The following is a 19,009-nucleotide window of genomic DNA, read 5'->3' on the forward strand; positions in this document are numbered from 1 at the left end:
TCAGAACTCTCATAGGAGCACAACGGATTTCTACTCCAAAGAGATCCAGTGTGCAGCTCTGATGCTCTGCCTATCTCACACTTCACCTCATCTCATGCTGCCACAGAAAGAGCTCCCCTTGAACATTCCCAGAAAAGATACATCACACAGACTGGAGACAAGGTGACCCAGTGCTGTAAGCAGAAAGACACAGTGACGCCAATGCCACCTACTCACAATGGTTAAACATGTAATTGAGAGTGACGATCAGAGAAGAGACAGCACAGGCGCAGAATGGAGTAATTTGATCACAAAGGCCAACAGGGCCCAATCTTTCCCTTCATCCGTGGGAGCTCCCCTTCACCTTCCCGGGATAGCATCAGGAGTGACTCAGGCAGACGGCTGATCCTGCTGCTCTGAGCCCCGCAGGCCTCTGGGAACTCGGGCCAGGAGAGTGGCAGAGTGCGGCTCTGCACTGCTCTGTCCTGCCAGAGTCTCCCTGGATCACCCCCACCCCCAGGGGTCTCTGTCCTCTTCGCTGCTACAGAGAACTAGCTATAAAATCAGTAACTGTCACTCTTGTAGCCAATATTTAGTGACTGATACTAATATACTGAATCAATCAAAATAAAACAGTAAAACTGCACAAGATTAGGACTTGAAATTGACAAAACCTGATGGAATGATCAAATTCTGACAAATTTCCACCCACAACATGTGGCTTAGGACAACTGAACTTGGTGAAAACAATGGACATTAAAGAGCAGGCGACTGCACATGCAGAGGCTGGTGAGGAGAGGGCTTCAGGGTTCAGTGGAGCCAGCCTGCAGCCCCAGGGCTTAGCAGGTGGGCATCTGAGAAGGGAGCAGGCAGAATGCTCACCACAAGGAGCTCCACCCAGCCCTCTGGCTGCGCAGTGCGACTGGGTGGTCTGGAGAAGCCAGCCCCGGGCTCCCCCTGCTGGCGTGAGGTGGGAACAGGACGACAGCACCCATAGTGCTCGGGATGACCCAGCATCTCTCAAGCACAGGGACAAGGATGCAGCCAGGAGCGGGCACAGACGCTAAGCGCAGGGTGGACGGCAGCCACCCTCGGGCAGCCCCGCGAAGAGCCCTTCCCCACCAGGCACCAGCCCTGCGCCTCCCAGTCTATCTACACCTGACGTGAGGACTCAGTGGGGGCAGGGCTGGGAGGCGAGCCTCCTTCACCCCCAGGCCCTCTTGGTCCTCCTCCCTTCCTCCCACGACCAGCGGCCATGGTCAGGGCCTTTCTGGGGATGCTGCCCCTGTGGCTGCCTCTATGTGCCTCTGCTCACCCTCCTCAAAACCCACCCACCAGTCTTCTTCCCACTGCCCCTGCCAGGTAAGGACAACCTGGGATTGAGCCGAGCTGCAGAGTAAAATCCCAGGCTCTTGGGACAGAAAAAGACAAGAGAAAGAGAGGCCTAAATCTGCCAACCTGGTAAAGTCTGCCAAGGCTCACGTTCACACTCTTTCCACTGGTGTAAAAGCTGGAGCCCACCCACTCAGTTTACAACAGGCTGCAGTCGTTTCTGTCATCGGCTGTGTAGTAAAAAGGCTGCACAGATTCCAGTCAGTGAGTGCTTTCTAAATATACCCTTAGTGCGCCAGGACTTCTGGGCTTGTGGACGCGACAGCAGAAGCCAGTGCGGCCGTGAAGCCCCTCCGAGTCAGGTGAGAGAGGATCCGGGAACAGCCCAGCAGGCAGGCGCCCATCACAGCCCCGCCCACACCGCAGCCCTGCAGCGATACCCTGCACTGATGGGGGTGATCAGCTCTGTGGCGGTGGTCACTCTGGCTTTCACCGTCATGATGTTGAGGTTCATGAGGTAGTAGAAAGTCAGGTGCAGCACACTGTCGTCTGGAGGGGAGAAGGAAAAGAGACATCCTTTATGAGCTGACATTAGAAGGGAGTCAACAGAATCAGAGAAAATCAACGACATTTAAGATCTTTCACACAAAAACAACGGCAACTTAATATTGAGTTTAAAAAAGTCTCTACAAATTCTTTACTACTCCTCCCTCCAAGAGGTGGAGCTTCATTTTCCTCCCTTGAGAGTGGATTGGACATAGAGACTGCTTCCAACTAAAACAACAAGGAAAAAAAGCGATCAAGTGATCACCAGGTCAGCAAGTAATCTGAGTTAACATCACTACTACCAAGACGCAGTGATTCCATGGATCCCTCGTAATACAGGATGGTGAACACCCAATCTGTGGTGAGCTTTCTCCAAAACCCACAACCTCAGTCTAATCAGAAAACATCAGACAAGACCAAACTGAGAGTCTTTCTACATGATACATAAACCTTATCTTCCAAAGTGTCAAGGTCACAAAAAACAAGCAAAGACTTGAGGAGATTAAGGGGCACAATGACTAAATGCACGTGAGATCCTGGATTGAATCTGGGAACAGGAAAAGGGCATTGGGGAAAAACCAGGGGCATCTGAGTAAGTTCTATAGTTAACGGTATAGTACCAATGAAACTAACTCTGATTTTGAAAACTGCACTCCGGTTAACTAATCATGTACAGATGTGAGAGCTGGACCATAAAGATGGCTGAGCACTGAAGAACTGATGCTTTCAAATTGTGGTGCTGGAGAAGACTCTTGAGAGTCCCTTGGACAGCAAGGAGATCAAACCAACATCCTAAAGGAAATCAACCCTGAATATTCATTGGAAGGACTGATGCTAAAGCTGAAGCTCCAACACTTTGGCCATCTGATGGCAAGAACTGACTATTGCATAGACTATTTCTTGAAAATACACAGAAAACCATCACAATGGCCCTCCTTGGAACTCAGACCTAGGCCCAGGGTCTGGGAGGCTGGGGTGAGAAGGAAGCTTATGTCTAACCATTAACTCTTATCACGCTGGGATGCTTTATCATGTGCTCCAGTATCCATATGAAGCCAGTTTCAAAACCCACATTCTCTGCAGAATACAAAGTTCTACTTGTATGTATTAAATTAAGCAAGTTGATTATGTTGTATGTCAAGAGTATGTCAAAAGCTGCACACTCTTGGCAACTTGCTCTGTGTATCTGACCTGTCAAATTCAGAAAGATGGTAGCTCCATCAAGTGTCCCTGATGTGTCTAATGGTTTTGCTATGTTTTTAGGGTTATGATTCAGGAAGGGAAAATAAAGTCAAACTCCATGAAGAACAATAAAGGAAAACAGAAATATGAAACCAGAATCTTCCTGTAGCCAAGGGGGCACTGGCTTGCCAGACCCCGCGTGGCTGCAGCTGGCCACACTCCTTGGTGTTAGGAGATGCCCCAGACCATGGAGAGACAGACCTTTGCACTTCAGGTCCAGCAGCACAGACAGCGGGTGCCTCTTCAGCATCTCCTTGCGCTTGTCGTCCAGCTGAACTCCCAGTGTGGGTCGCCGGCGTTTCTGGACAAAGGAGGGAGTTGAGCAGGTTACACACACGTCACAGGAATCCCCACTTCCCTCTCCCTGCCACCCAGGGCTTCAGCACTGGGACCTGTGCTTCAGCTCTCAGGCTGCCAGGATCCCGGCCGCCCTCTCTTTCACATCTCTCTCTTCTGCTTCCAGGAAGGATGGCACCTGGCAGCTAGCGGGCCCCACGCTCTCACCGTGGTCTGCTCCTCCTCGGCGTCCGAGTCACTCTCATCGTCTGCAGTGAGAGAGAGAAGGCAGCTGGGGGATGAGGGGACTCCCCCAATTCTCCCCAGAGCACCTCCTGAGGGCGTGTAAAACGGCTTAGGCTTTTGTCAATGAATTTCCTTAGAATAAATAATAAATCGCTGTTTCTCACTCAGTACAGTACAGCGATGCAAGGAAAAGGATAATGACCTATAATCCCATCACTCCTGAGTTCTTTCAGTGCTTTTTAATGCCGTCCTAGGGACATCCTAAGGTCCTCCGCTGGTGATGGAAGCAATAACAGTGACATAAACAACAGCAGCAGCTCATACATCTGACGATTACATGCCATGTGCTGAGGGTGACGCTGAGCGATCTACATGCCCGACCCCCTTTAACCCACATCACAATCCCAGATACACGAGCTATCACTATCTTGCTTTGACAGGTGAGTGAACTGAGGCTCCAAACGTTGACGAGTCTCCCCAGCACCGTGAGCTAGTGAGAAGCAGGGCTGAATCCAAAGGAAGGGCTTTTCCCTGTTTACCCCGAGCACTGAGACGCTGAAGCCAAGCTCCCTGCCCCTCAGAACCAGTACGGCTCATTTCCACAAGACCAGAGACGGCCCTGGGGGGGGGACCTGGTGCCCCCGGAACCAGCAGAGGAGGACGTAGGGGAGGACCCTGAGCACCACTTACCCTGGGAGTCCTCGGGAGGCTTGAACAGAGCCTTGGCCTCATCCACGCTGCCTTCAATCGCCACAGACAACATCTTATCTGGGAGCAAGAAAGAGCCGCCTGTGACAGCTGCTGAGGGAAGCTCACCACACAAGCAGGCCCGCCCTGGGGCCGCACTGCCCGCACCTGCCACCGCTCCTTACTGACCGGGGCTGGGAGGCCAAACGCCCTTCTCCAGATGCAGAGCGGCAAGGCAGGAAACCCAAGTCTTTTTCCCATCATTTACTGAAAACAAGGACTCAGAGTGCAGATTCCTGGCCAAGCATCAACCGAGACTAGGTGTGAATTCTCTTTTCAGGTTTACACCAAGGCAAAGAAATCCAAACCAATGGCCCAGAGCCATATGGCACAATTCTGCCAACTATCATAAAAGCTCTCATCTGGACCCTGTGACTGTCCACATCTTAGGAACGACGGCTCTCCCCTCAGTTCTTATTCTCTCTTCTGTGCTACACCAAACACCCAGCACCTGCCTGTCACATTTAATTGGAAGAAGGACAGTGGGGAGGAAGATGGAACCTGCAGTCTACTCTCAGGCCTCAGTCTCTACCCAACCAACTCCCAAACTCACAACCTGGGAAGTTATGTCACTGCTCAGAGCCTCAGTTTTGGTGCCTGTGAAACGGGGATTTGACAGATGGGAGCTGCCCGGCTGGCTGGTGAGGACTGAATGAGCTAATACCTGTAACTTTAATTTTAAAATTACTTAAAAAAATTCACTTTGAATCCTCACAACAACCCTACAGGAGAAATACTATTACTCTAGCCATTTACTGCTGAGAAAATTAAGGCTCAGGGATGTTAGATACAACAGCCAAGTAGACAAACTAGGATTTAAGACCAAGTCTATTCAACCTGAGCTTGGTCCTTCTGCTGCTGCTGCTGCTGCTAAGTCGCTTCAGTTGTGTCCAACTCTGTGCGACCCCATCGACGGCAGCTCACCAGGCTCCCCTATCCCTGGGGTTCTCCAGGCAAGAACACTGGAGTGGGTTGCCATTTCCTTCTCCAATGCATGAGAGTGAAAAGTGAAAGTGAAGTCGCTCAGCCGGGTCCGACCCTCAGCAACCCCATGGACTGCAGCCTTCCAGGCTCCTCCATCCATGGGATTTTCTTCCCTCTACCACAGAGCTAAGCAGCCTGATCCCTGCACCAGGCCTGACACCTCACCGAGTGATGCTTGGATCTGCCTTTGTGGAACTCTGTGCATCTGGTACTGGGAGGTCAGAGAGGCTATAGCCCTTCTTGCTCCATTCAAAGGGGTGTACAGAGATGCACATAGTCGTGGGGGCCGAAAAGAGTTTGCCCAAGAGTGTAAAGAAGGATGACAGACTTCCCCCAAGGGGCAGGCCACTGACGTATTCCCAGGTGGCTAACCACTGCTTATCACTGACAACCCTGCACGAACCATCATAGCTCGTCCCAAAGAAACTGGCTTCCCCCACCAAACACAGGCAAATGCCAGACTGTTCTTTTGACTGGTTTACTCCTGGAATTCCACAGTAAAATGGGAATGAAAACAGGCTGGATTTCAAACACAAAAGAAAAGAAAATTACTCACCCTGTCTAGGGGGCTGGGAAGATTTCCTATGAGCTGATGATGAAAACAGGAGGGAGAACAGAGGGGAGGGAGAGGATCAAAGGGACCGGGAAGACACAAGAAGAGAGACAGTAATGTGTGGATGCCGCGGCTGGGAGGACAGGCATGCACCGATGCAGCGTGGGTCTGAGGTGGTGGGGTGGGGGAGGGGAGAAAAGTTTAGGTGCCGGGGGAAAGCTGCAGGAAGGCAAGAGGTAGGATCTCCAGAAACGTCCCCAAATCCTACTGGAGTCACGGGCTGCCTTCAGGCTTAATAAGGACACCTCCTTTCCCCTGGTAATTCACTGTGATGACATGCGGCCTGTCCCAGGGCACGGCGGTGAAAGCCTGGGAGAGCTGACTGGGACCTGTGTTCACTGAGCTTCTCCCTCAAGCGAGCAGAAGGCACCGATCCACCTGCCAAGCGTGCCTTGATGGGGGAAGCACTTGGGAGCCTGGAGAGGCCGCCTGGGCACTGAACCCAACAGCCGACCAGCCGGGCTCATCAGAGATTCAAAGCCATCCATCCTGGAGTGCCCATCAGGTTAGTCCAGCCTTAGGCCAGCTGGTCAAAGCAGCCATGCTGGGCAGTGCAGAGGGGAGGCAGCGTCTGTCACCTGAGGGCTTCTGGGCAGGGCCCGGGAGCTTTCCTCGGCAGGTGGTGCTTCCAGTGCCCCCTGGCCTCGGCCGCTGCTCCCACAGCCCCTCTTCCCTGCCCGCCTCACACTCACCACAGGCCTGCCCGTACGCAGTGGCCTGGACAAAGAGCACATAGAGGGGAGGCGGCAGGTGTCTGGCTGTCTCGTACTGCTTGTGAGCCTGGTCGAAGGGCATGAACAGGTACTCCTGCACCGGGAGGGAGGCCTGCAAGCAACGGAAGAAGGGATTTTGTTTCTTTTTGGTACGCAGTTCACACAGGAACCTTATCAAGGTGACAGCAACAGCAAACAGTACGAAAATGCACTTTAAACAAAGATACCAAAGGAGCTCAGCTCAGCGCTCCGTGATGACCGAGAGGCGTGGGATGGGGGGATGGGTGGGAGGGAGACTCGTGAGGGAGGGATATATGTATACGTATAGCTGATTCACGTTGTACGGCAGAAACTGACACAATATTATAAAACAATTACATTCCAATTTTTTTTAAAAGGAAAAAAAAAAAAGATACCAATTCCACTAGCTTCAGGAAAATATCAAGTACCTAAGCATCAAGTGTGTAAACTTCTACACAAACACCTGAGAAATGAAAGGTCTAAATGAATGGAGATACATGCCACGTGTACACAGTGGCAGTCACTGTCTCCCCAGACTGTGAGAGGAATAAAGTAACTTCTGGAAAACTGGTAATGTTCTTCTCAATTCTGAGTGTTGATTACACAGATATGTTCAAAAATGTGCACACGGTGAAAATTCACTGACCCGCATGTACATTTACAAGCTGTATGGTTTTATGTAAAATTATTTTTTTAAAGTAATACAAGTATTTCTTTTTTAAAAGGTTGTATTCAAGTTTATAAGGCAAAAGTTCCCAGTTCCCAGCCACCAAAGGTAACCATTAATGGTCTGGTGTGAAAACATACTTTTCTAAGCACACAGATGACTTAACACACATACGCATGCATTCAATACTCTGTAAATGAAGGCGCGTGTAAAAGAGATTATACTACATGTTCTCCAACTTGCATTTGTTTCATAATTTTATAGTCAGTAATAGGCTGTTCCACACTTCCATCACAACTGTTAAGACTGAACCATACAAGAATTTATTTACCCTACACCTTACTTAGGAGCATTTGGAGTGCTTCCAGTTAACAGGAAAAATTTAAGTACAACCAAAACTTAAGTTTCTGACTTCTGTCCTATATGAGTATCTGTTAATTCTACACCTAGGGTTGAAGAGAGGAAACACAGATCTTGCCAAATCCTACAAAACTGAATTTTTAATTTCTCTAGGGTCCTTTTACAAAGTCCTCCATATTAGCCATATACCCTGCTTTATAAAACTATAAAGATTTAAATCAAATCTGACTTCACAAACAAAAATAAGGTCACCCATAAAGAAAGACATTGCATTTTACAGGTAAAAAGTGGGGACTTTCCCCTCCGAGGTACCTGATAGCTTTCAGTACTAGCGAAGTTCGTTTCAGAGTGAGAGCTCTACTAAGCAGCTGGCCCCTGAGGTGCAGTCAGGGGACCGAGCATCCCCAAGCATGGGTCCTCGCGGACTGCAAGCTGGTGGAGGTCACGCAAGGGTAAACTCTGATTACAGTCTGTGACAGTGTTTTACCCGGAAGAGGCGCTGGTGAAAACACCCAGGTAGATGTGTATATGTGTTCCTGAGCCCATCCTGCCTGCATTTCCTCCACAAAGGACACGGCCTTACTACGCCAGCTGTGCGCCTGCAGACAGGACTATCCTCGCACTGCGCTCTAGGCTCACAGACCGACAAAACCCATAGGGCGATGCGGCTGCCGGTGGCCTGAGGTCACTGGGTGGTGAAGGCCAAGTACAAGCCAAGGAGGTGGAGGGCTGTGGGGAGACTCTCACCTGCATGATGCTGTTGAGACGAGGCTGGAGGCTGCTCAGGTACTCCTTCTTCACCTCAATCTCCTTGAGGATCTTCTCCTTGTTGGACAGGCACTCTCGGTACTTCTCCGCCAGCCTGTTGAGGGAGGACAGAGCACTGTCCAGGGATGCTCCCCAGGGACACCCCAACACACCTGTTCACCGCCAGACTCTACCTAACGACCGCAGTCATGATGAACTGCTAATGTTTACCTAGCATTTACTACATGCTAGGCACTATGGAGAACCTTTATAAACATTATGGCATTTAATCCTTTATAAAATCGCTGGAAGATGGGGACTTTTCTTATCCCTGAAGAAGGAAACCGAGGCTCAGGCAGGTGGGTAACTTGTCCAAGGTCGTCCAGCTAAGAGCAAGCACAGAGTTGGGCTCTGAATCCAGGCCTGTCTGCTCCAGAGGCCATGCTCATAACCACTAGGGAATACTCCCATGTCACCTCCTGCTCCATTTTTTGCCTCAGAGGCTAGATCCAAAACTTTCACAAACATACGGACCCAGCGGCTACAGAACCTGAATGAGGCCCACAGACTGGCCTGAGTGGGGATGGATTCCAGGCCAGAGCCACAGGAATGGAACTCTCGTGGCTTAGCCAAGGGCAGGCTACATATTGGACAGGGGTGTGACAGGCCAGTCCCATGTGCTAAAAAGCTGAAACCAATTCCCTAAGATCTAGACTCTGTATTTAATAAATTTATAATGTAGACCAAAGGCACAAAATACACTCAACAACAGAAAAATGCAAGGGATTAAAAACACCACCTTTTCTGACAGAAAACAAAGCAAATGTGCCACGCAAAAGCCCCAGAATTCCTGTACACATGCAAAGAGGAAAAAGTCACCATGGTGGAAGGGATACAACCATAAAACGTCTAGGGTGAAAAATGTATATACATACCATATCCTAAGAAAAATCTTGATTAAATTACAAAGTATAGACATTCTATTCACACTTAATTAAGAAAAGCTCTTTATCAGTACAAAAAGTTTTATATGTAAAGGGGTGCCTCAATGCATTATTTACAATAGCAAAAAAATGCAAACAACTTAAAAGTCCAATCCACTATAGAAACAATTATGTGACAATTTACAATGGAATGCTGTATAGCCTTCTGAAATAACGTTTGCAAAGCTTTGCAATACCATATGAATATGCTTATGGGTGGGGGAAAAGGCAAAAAAAATTGAATTTATAGTACAAAAGGTATTTAAGTCTTAGGCATTAAAATTTTCAGGGAAAGGTTACCTGAACTTTCTTGTAACCACCTTAAGCAATTCCAACCCCACTTACAGTTCAGCCGGTCAAGTGTCAAATGCTAAGTGTGACTTAATGAAAAAACGCGATTTGGTCTTAGAGGCCATTCTGCTGGTCCCACTGTGCTTTGCTACTGACCCTGGGACAGGACAAAGCACTGGCCCTGGTGAATACAGGTTCGTGTCTGTACAGGTGAACAGGTCAGGAAGGAGGAAACGCTACCTTTTCCGCTGCTCCAGCTCCCAGTCCAGACGTGCAAGGGTTTGCTGGTGAGGGTCTCCCATGGTGACTTCTGCCTTGCTGATATCTGGAGGAGCCTCCTTATAGAACTCCTCTAAGCTGACCAGATCGATTTCTTCGTGCTTTGACCTATAGTCAAAAACTCAACGTCAAGCTGCTGTTCTCAGAAACACTGGCTCAAGCGGGCCCCCAGTTCCCCAGGTATGTGTACTCTGGCCTGGTCTACAGCCACTCAGGAGCCTGGAATCCAGGCTTCTCAGCAAATGCTCATTAGTTGGTATTTCAGTGTGAAGAGAGGTAGTTGGTGACATGCCACAGGATCCTTACCCATGGTGCCCAAGCTTTATACCCATGATTTAACTAAAGACCTAGAAAGCAGGCTTATGAAACGTACAGACCTCTCCAAGCTCTGCACGAGAGCTAAGAGATTAAAGAATCAAATAAAAACATCATAGTTGGGCTTCCCTGGTGGCTCAGTGGTAAAGAATCCATCTGGCAATGTAGGAGACATGGGCGCAATCCCTGATTTGGGAAGATCCCACAGGCTATGGGGTAACTAAGCCCAAGCTCTCTAGAGCCAGGGAGCTAGAATTACTGAGTCTGGGCACCCCAAAACCCATGCTCAGCAACAACAGAAGCCACCACAATGAGAAGCCCCCCTACTGCAATTACAGAGTAGCCCCCACTTGCTGCAACTAGAGAAAAGCCTGTGCAGCAACAAAGACCCAGCACAATCATAATTATATAAATAAAAAGAAAATTGCTTATCAAACAATGTATTCACGGTCATAAGGAAAATGAATTAAAAAAAAAAAACCCATTATGGTCTAGGCCTAGAATGTCAGGTTCAAACCAAGAAATGCAGTTTAGCAGGAATAAACATAAGGGTCTACATTTAAGTTTAAATTATTAACTACCTAAGCTTAACATGAGGAAGATTCAACATGGTAGGACTGATGTGAAAAGATCTAGAGGCTTTAACCATTACATGTATAGTGGCACATGTGTATAAAAGAAACCCAATCCCTTTTGCTACATGAACACAGTAGTGCTCAGGTTGTATAGCAGTGATAACAGGAGCTGCCATGTATTACGTACCCACTGTATACCATCCTTCAGTTCAGTTCAACTGCCCAGTCGTGTCCGACTCTTTGTGACCCCATGGACTGCAGCACGCCAGGCTTCCCTGTCCATCACCAACTCCCGGAGCTTGTTCAAATTCATGTCCATTGAGTCGGTGATGCCACCCAACTATCTTATCCTCTGTCATCCCCTTCTCTTCCTGCCTTCAATCTTTCCCAGCATCAGTATCTTTCCCAAGGAGTCAGTTCTTCGCATCAGGTGGCCAAAGTATTGAAATTTCAGCTTCAGCATCCTTCCAATGAATATTCAAGACTGATGTCCTTTAAGATGTACTGGTTTGATCTCCTTGCAGTTCAAGGGACTCTCAAGACTTTTCTCCAACACTACAGTTCAAAGGCATCAATTCTTTGGCGCTCAGGTTTCTTTATAGTCCAACTCTCATATCCATGCACGGCTACTGGAAATACCATTCTTATCTCACTTAATTCTTACAATAACTGAGACAGGGATCATTACTTCCATTTTCCAAATGAAACAGAGGCTACCATCAGTAAGCAGCTTGCCCAAGGCCACAGAACTAAGGAGGGGCAGAGCTGGGAGCTGAACCCAGGCTGTCCAGGGTCCCTGGTCCTTCCACATGGCCACTGCTTCGCCACAAGATTGCATTCGGCTGCATTCTGTGCTTGTTGGCCTTCATCTGAACAAGAGTAACAGGTGGAGCATCATACCCTTGGTGTTTTTATACCTGTCTTATTTTTTTTTTCTTTTTTTTTTTTAAACTTTACAAAAATAGCAATATTTTTAAAACTTCTTGTGAATCTTAAACTAAAGAGTTTATTTCCTCCATGTACCCTTCTCCCAGGTTAGCTTAATATCTAAGCATGATAGTCAAAACCAGGAAACTGTCAACTTTTCAACACTGTTAACTCAGTTACCTGATGTGGATTTTACTTCTGTATTTCAGCATAATTATGTGATAAATTTGTGAAGCAGAGAAAGATGCCTCTCAAAAATCAGCACACACCAGACCCAAGGTCTCACGTGAGATGGCTGGATGACATCAATGACTCAATGGACATGAGTTTGAGCAAACAGGGAAGCCTGGTGTGCTGTAGTCCAAAGGTTTGGAGATAATCAGATACAACTTAGCGACTGAACAACAACAACGTCTATCGTGGTCTCCCTCATCTCAAGTTTATTACAAATAAAACCTGACTTCTTTCAGTTTACACAAATAGGTCTGACCAAGCAAGAACATGCTGCCCTCTCTTATTCTGTCTGTTCCTTCCTCTTTCTGATCTTTCACCTTGGACTTGCCAAGAGGCATCACAGTTTAAGGACACTGACAAACTGTGGTTTGTTCACCTAGAGGGAGCTAGGCAACAAGGGGTTCAGGTTCCAAAGAATGAAATCCATTTGCAAAAATGAATTGCTGGAACTTCAGAGGGAAAAGCTGGGCCAAAAGGTTAAAAAGATGTAACTGGAAGTGAGCTGCTCACATACAGGTGCTCAGGAATCAAACTGATAATGCGAAGACTCTCCCTGCTGGGGAGAGACAACTGCTTTTCACCACGGTCAGAGCGCCCCACTCCAGTACTCTTGCCTGGAAAATCCCATGGACGGAGGAGCCTGGTAGGCTGAAGTCCATGGGGTCGTGAAGAGTCGGACATGACTGAGCGACTTCACTTTCACTTTTCACCTTCATGCATTGGAGAAGGAAATGGCAACCCACTCCAGTGTTCTTGCCTGGAGAATCCCAGGGACAGGGGAGCCTGGTGGGCTGCCGTCTATGGGGTCGCACAGAGTCGGACACGACTGAAGCGACTTAGCAGCAGCAGCAGCAGAGCTAAAAACTCCAAAGGGTCAGACAGGCTTCTGAGGTTCTTTGTGCAGCCTGGAACTGCTGCTTCCGATTTTCCCATTCAGAAGTGATTTATTCATCCTTTCCCCAGATCCTGCAGTCTCCAAGTGCATCTGACTCCTTTTTAAAAAAACTGGCTCACACTGAGCTACGAAGGAAAAGGCAGTTACCAGCAGATCACCGTGCCAAAGCCCTGTGCTCCAAAACTCACTTAAACTCCAGACACTTGGTGATCTCCTTCTGCAGGTGCATCACCTCATACAGCAGGTTCTGGAGCTGCAGGTGATAGGCGTCCACTTTCTGCTTGGCCTGCAAGGAGGACAAGGTCAGAGCAGAGTGGGACAAGGTGGGGTGGGGCAGGGCAAAGCACAGCAGGCTGCAAACTCAGAAAAAGGGAAAGGGGATTAGGGAGGGGGTGAGAGGGTAAATCTCTCAGCTCCTACCTCATGGGTCTGATCTCTTCCTTTCTTCAACCTGATGTGGGCTAATCGATTAAGCTTCTTTAGAGTCATGAAATGCACACAGCTCTGGATCCTCCGATCTTCTATCTCAACTGCCTGCTGGCCGAGAAAACTGATAAAGACCTTGACAAATGGAGCTGGCTCAGCTTCCTTCAGCCCCTCACTGCTGACCCAACCTCATCTAGGGTTAAGAACAGACACTGGAAGGACCTCAGAACCATGAGAAGTGTCAGGGGGAGATGGAAGAATGACTGTATAAGGGAAATGCTTACAGTTTCCAGGCCAAAAAAAAAAAATTTCTGCTTGGACCAAAGTAACAGGAATCAAAGATGGAACAAACGCAGCCAACGCACAAACCAAAGCTGTCTCTACGTAACGTACACAGAAATCCAAATAGCGCCACTGCACGCCATGTAACTTGACCTCTATAAACGCTACAGAATTAATTTGAACAAAAATGGTAGAACTATAGCTGTAAAATTTGACTACAGTCAAACAGATAAGCTGTAATAATCTTAACAATATTGGCCAGGATAAGCACAAATACGTGAGATTCCTGAAAAAATATGGATTGCTTTGAACTTCTTACCCATAGAGTTTTCAGTCACACTGTTTTGTTACTCTGCCCTGAAACCTGTTTGTTTGTTTTTTAATTTAATATTAACAGTTTCTGGTCTCTATGACTTACTTGTGTACATCTGGTCTTATACGTGCAAGGGTGACTGATGGTATTATTCATTTTCTCCACACCTAGCAAAATGCCCAGCACTTAATAAATATTGTTTCAATGAATTATCAAATTACAGTTATGGAAAAAAAATGATTAATCCTATACTTTCATGACTGTTGTTGGTGACTGTGCGGTGATGTTACAATAAACTAATAGGCAGATCTCTAGAGCCCTCAGGGTCTAATCCCCTGATGATGGCAGGACACAAGACCAAAATCAGGAAGGGCTGTGACAGGTGCAAAACAGATCCATCCACGCAGACCCACGTGCACCCACGCCCGCTCCTTACCGCATCCTTGCCGCCCCTGCTCTTCAGGTCCTGAATCTCGGCCATGAGCCTCTGCAGCTCCTGGCACGTGTACTTGTACAGCTCATAGTCTCTGCCAGGGTCCCGTAGGTCCACCTCAGCCTCCTCACTGTAGTATTTACCTTCCTGTGGAGGCAAGGATCAGGCCTTGTGGTGTGGGGAGTAAAAGTCTCTCCGGTGGAACAAGGGACACTTAGCTGAGATCAGTGATTATGAAGCCCCCCAAATCATGTCTCTAAAGAATTTGGTCCTCAAATCAAATGCTTTTCTTTCTTCTTTTCCTCTTTCTGATTGTACAGTAATGCATGCTTGGTGTTGAGAGATTCAGAAGAGATTCAGAGATTCAGAATGAAGAGTATCAAAACGAAAGTGAATAATTGCCTATAATCTCACCTCCCAGCCTGAAATAACTCATTGTTAATACTGTGGATAAATGCATCAAAATAAAATAAAATGGGATCATACTGTTCATGCTATTTAGTATAATTTCTCATCACAATAAATACAGATCTCCAGTAAAATGGTTACACACAGATGAACCAGAATTCATTTAACCAATTCCTTCTGATGGGTGTTTAGATGGTTGAGACAAGCTTTAGCAGAAACTGAAATATCCTAATTGGTCTCCTAGCCTTTGGAATAAACAAACACATCTCTTTCAGAGAGAGTCAGTTAACAGTTAAAAATATTGCATCTGTGTGTTTCAAAGTTGCTGAGAATAGATCTTAAAAGTTCTCATCACAAGAAAAAAAAATCTGGAACTATGTAACACGATGGATATTAACTAGACATTTTGGTGATCATTTTCACAAAATATACTAATATCATTATGTTGTACACTTGAAATTGATATGTTAAGTGTCAATTATACTTCAATTTAATTATTAAAAAAAAAAAGAGTGAATCGGAATCAATGCCTCTCAAAGGATAAAGTTCTTCAGTTCAGTTCAGTTCAGTTCAGTCGCTCAGTAGTGTCCGACTCTTTGCAACCCCATGAATTGCAGCACGCCAGGCCTCCCTGTCCATCACCAACTCCCGGAGTTCACCCAAACTCATGTCCATCGAGTCGGTGATGCCATCCAGCTATCTCATCCTCTGTCGTCCCCCTCTCCTCCTGCCCCCAATCCCTCCCAGCATCAGAGTCTTTTCCAATGAGTCAACTCTTCACATGAGGTGGCCAAAGTACTGGAGTTTCAGCTTTAGCATCAGTCCTTCCAAAGAACACCCAGGACTGATCTCCTTTAGGATGGACTGGTTGGATCTCCTTGCAGTCCAAGGGACTCTCAAGAGTCTTCTCCAACACCACAGTTCAAAAGCATCAATTCTTTGGTGCTCAGCTTTCTTCACAGTCCAACTCTTACATCCATACATGACCACTGGAAAAACCACAGCCTTGACTAGACGGACTTATGTTGGCGAAGTAATGTCTCTGCTTTTGAATATGCTATCTAGGTTGGTCATAACTTTCCTTCCAAGGAGTAAGCATCTTTTAATTTCATGGCTGCAGTCACCATCTGCAGTGATTTTGGAGCCCCAAAAATAAAGTCTGACACTGTTTCTACTGTTTCCCCATCTATTTCCCATGAAGTGATGGGACCGGATGCCATGATCTTCGTTTTCTGAATGTTGAGCTTTAAGCCAACTTTTTCACTCTCCTCTTTCACTTTCACCAAGGGGCTTTTGAGTTCCTCTTCACTTTCTGCCATAAGGGTGGTGTCATCTGCATATCTGCATTTCTCCCGGAATATCAAAATCAATCTTGATTCCAGCTTGTGTTTCTTCCAGTCCAGCGTTTCTCATGATGTACTCTGCATATAAGTTAAATAAGCAGGGTGATAATATACAGCCTTGACGTACTCCTTTTCCTATTCAGAACCAGTCTGTTGTTCCGTGTCCAGTTCAAACTGTTGCTTCCTGACCTGCATACAGATTTCTCAAGAGGCAGGTCAGCTGGTCTGGTATTCCCATCTCTTTCAGAATTTTCCACAGTTTATTGTGATCCACACAGTCAAAGGCTTTGGAATAGTCAATAAAGCAGAAATAGATGTTTTTGTGGAACTCTCTTGCTTTTTCCATGATCCAGCAGATGTTGGCAATTTGATCTCTGCCTTTGTTCCTCTGCCTTTTCTAAAACCAGCTGGAACATCAGGAAGTTCACGGTTCACATGTTGCTGAAGCCTGGCTTGGAGAATTTTGAGCATTACTTTACTAGCATGTGAGATGAGTGCAATTGTGCGGTAGTTTGAGCATTCTTTGGCACTGCCTTTCTTTGGGAGTGGAATGAAAACTGACCTTTTCTAGTCCTGTGGCCACTGCTGAGTTTTCCATATTTGCTGGCATACTGAGTGCAGCACTTTCACAGCATCATCTTCCAGGATTTGAAATAGCTCAACTGGAATTCCATCACCTCCACTAGCTTTGTTCATAGTGATGCTTTCTAAGGCTCACTTGACTTCACATTCCAGGATGTCTGGCTCTAGGTAAGTGACCACATCATCGTGATTATCTTGGTTGTGAAGATACTTTTTGTACAGTTCTTCTGTGTATTCTTGCCACCTCTTCTTAATATCTTCCGCTTTTATTAGGTCCATAGCATTTCTGTCCTTTATTGAGCCCATCTTTGCATGAAATATTCCCTTGGTGTCTCTAAAAGTTCTTAATTTTAATTTCCTAAATCTGAAGAAAGCATCATCTTCTATTTAAACGGAAGCTGGTATGTTTTACTCTAGTTTAAAAAAAACCCCACAATCAATCAATATAGTTAAGTCACACAACCTATGGACTGGGAGAAAATATTTGCAAACATTGCAATCAACAAAGGCTTAGTTTCCAAAATATATATTAGTTCATACAACTCAGTAACAACAACAAAAGACCCAATCAAAAACTGGGCAGAAGACTTGCACAGATATTTCTCCAAAGAAGACATACAGATGGTCAATAGGCACGTGAAAAGATGCTCAACACTGCTAATTATTAGAAAAATGCATATGAAAACTACAATGAGGCATACCTCACATGGGTCGTAACAGACATCCTTAAAAGGTCTACAAATAAGAGATGCCAGAGTGTGGAGAAAAGTGACTCTTCCTATACTGTTGATGGAATGTAATCTAGTGCAGCCACTATGGAAAACAGTATGGAGGTTCCTCAAAAAACTAAAAATAGGGTTGTCATATGATCCAGCAACCCTACTTCTGGGCATGTATTGGGACAAAACTCTTAACTAGTTTTGTGAACTAATGTTCACAGCAGCACTATTTACAATAGTCAAGACATGGAGGCAACCTAAGAGTCCCTCAACAGATGAACGGATAAAGAAGATGTGGTGTGTGTTTATATACACATACACACACATATATACATACATACACATATACACTGGCTTCCCTGGTGGCTCAGACAGTAAAGAATCTCCCTGTAATTCAGGAGACCTGGGAAGATCCCTTGGAGAGGGAATGGCTACCCACTCCAGTATTTTTGCCTGGAGAATCCCATGGACAGAGGAGCCTGGCGGGATATAGTCTATGGTTGCAAAGAGTTGGCCATGACTAAGCGAGCATGCATGCATACATATACACACATACATATACTTACACACAATGGAACAGTACCTAGCTTAAGAAAGAATGTAGATCAGCAGCAACCAGAATGGACCTAGAGATTGTTATGCCCAATGAAGTAGGTCAGAAAATGACAAGTACCATATGATATCACTTATGTATGGAATCTAAAATATGAGACAAAAGAACTTACAATTCACAGACACAGAGAACACATTTGTGTTGCCACGGCGAAAGATGGATTGGGATTAGCAGATACAAACTATTATACACAGAATGATGAAACAACAAGGTGCTACTGTATAGCACAGGAAACTATATTTAACATCCTGTAATAAATCATAACGGAAAAGAAAAAATTAGTTAAGTCATAAATCAGCTTGACAGATTCAAGGATAGAGAAACAGCAAAAGAAGAACCTTGCTGACCACAAGAGCACTCAGGCCATAAAAGAGGTTCTTTGGGGACATGGTTCTGGTACCATCTCAGGAACAGACTAGGACTGCACATCTCCCAAGCCTTAGGGGCATGCTGTGGATGGACTGTCTTCATCTGACCATTAGGAAAGCTGGAGACGCACACTATACTAGAATATTCATTCTCTGTCCAACCACTAATCATGTCTTATATAGGCTTGTTGATTGTTGGGATACTGCAGCCAAATCTGACATGGATACTTAAGTCTTGAAGAGCCAACAGAATTCCAGGCACATGGTCAAGCAGAGGCCACCTGGGAGGTTGTGCCTATGACCCTCAGCTGCTGCAAACCCACAGCCAGGTGCTTGGCCCCAAGTTGCAAATTTCTCAGCAGTACAGCAGCCCCGGCTGATCTCACCTGCTCAGTGTCAGAACGAGTACGCTTCCCTTCGGCTGGAGCTCCATCACTTCGGATCACTTTGGGCTTTCGTTTTTTGCTTGACTCTGATGACATGGTTGTTTGGTGAAGTCAGGAGGGAACAGCAGAGACCTGTTAAGAGAAAGCTTTCAAGCTTTTCTGGA

At 46.4% G+C, this 19,009-nt stretch overlaps 1 protein-coding gene across 6 annotated transcripts in view; it reads right to left on the reverse strand.

Annotated features, from left to right (window-relative positions):
* The window catches only part of THOC5 (THO complex subunit 5), a 30,788-nt gene that overhangs the window by 10,078 nt on the left and 1,701 nt on the right, over positions 1 to 19,009 (reverse strand). For 2 of the 6 annotated variants that reach the window (XM_061385282.1, XM_061385283.1), the window contains 12 exons: positions 18,846 to 18,977; positions 14,430 to 14,573; positions 13,393 to 13,509; positions 13,161 to 13,258; positions 9,988 to 10,134; positions 8,474 to 8,588; positions 6,658 to 6,790; positions 5,909 to 5,941; positions 4,312 to 4,389; positions 3,604 to 3,644; positions 3,299 to 3,400; positions 1,752 to 1,858 (listed from right to left, as the gene is read on the reverse strand). In XM_061385282.1, coding sequence (XP_061241266.1) covers positions 1,752 to 1,858; positions 3,299 to 3,400; positions 3,604 to 3,644; positions 4,312 to 4,389; positions 5,909 to 5,941; positions 6,658 to 6,790; positions 8,474 to 8,588; positions 9,988 to 10,134; positions 13,161 to 13,258; positions 13,393 to 13,509; positions 14,430 to 14,573; positions 18,846 to 18,941 — 1,211 coding nt within the window. In that variant the 5' untranslated portion in view covers positions 18,942 to 18,977. The remainder of the gene's footprint in view (positions 1 to 1,751; positions 1,859 to 3,298; positions 3,401 to 3,603; positions 3,645 to 4,311; positions 4,390 to 5,908; positions 5,942 to 6,657; positions 6,791 to 8,473; positions 8,589 to 9,987; positions 10,135 to 13,160; positions 13,259 to 13,392; positions 13,510 to 14,429; positions 14,574 to 18,845; positions 18,978 to 19,009) is intronic. The other 4 variants (XM_061385286.1, XM_061385287.1, XM_061385284.1 and 1 more) reach the window with 3 other exon arrangements.

This window comes from Bos javanicus, chromosome 17 (assembly GCF_032452875.1).
Source record: "Bos javanicus breed banteng chromosome 17, ARS-OSU_banteng_1.0, whole genome shotgun sequence".
NCBI lineage: Eukaryota > Metazoa > Chordata > Mammalia > Artiodactyla > Bovidae > Bos > Bos javanicus.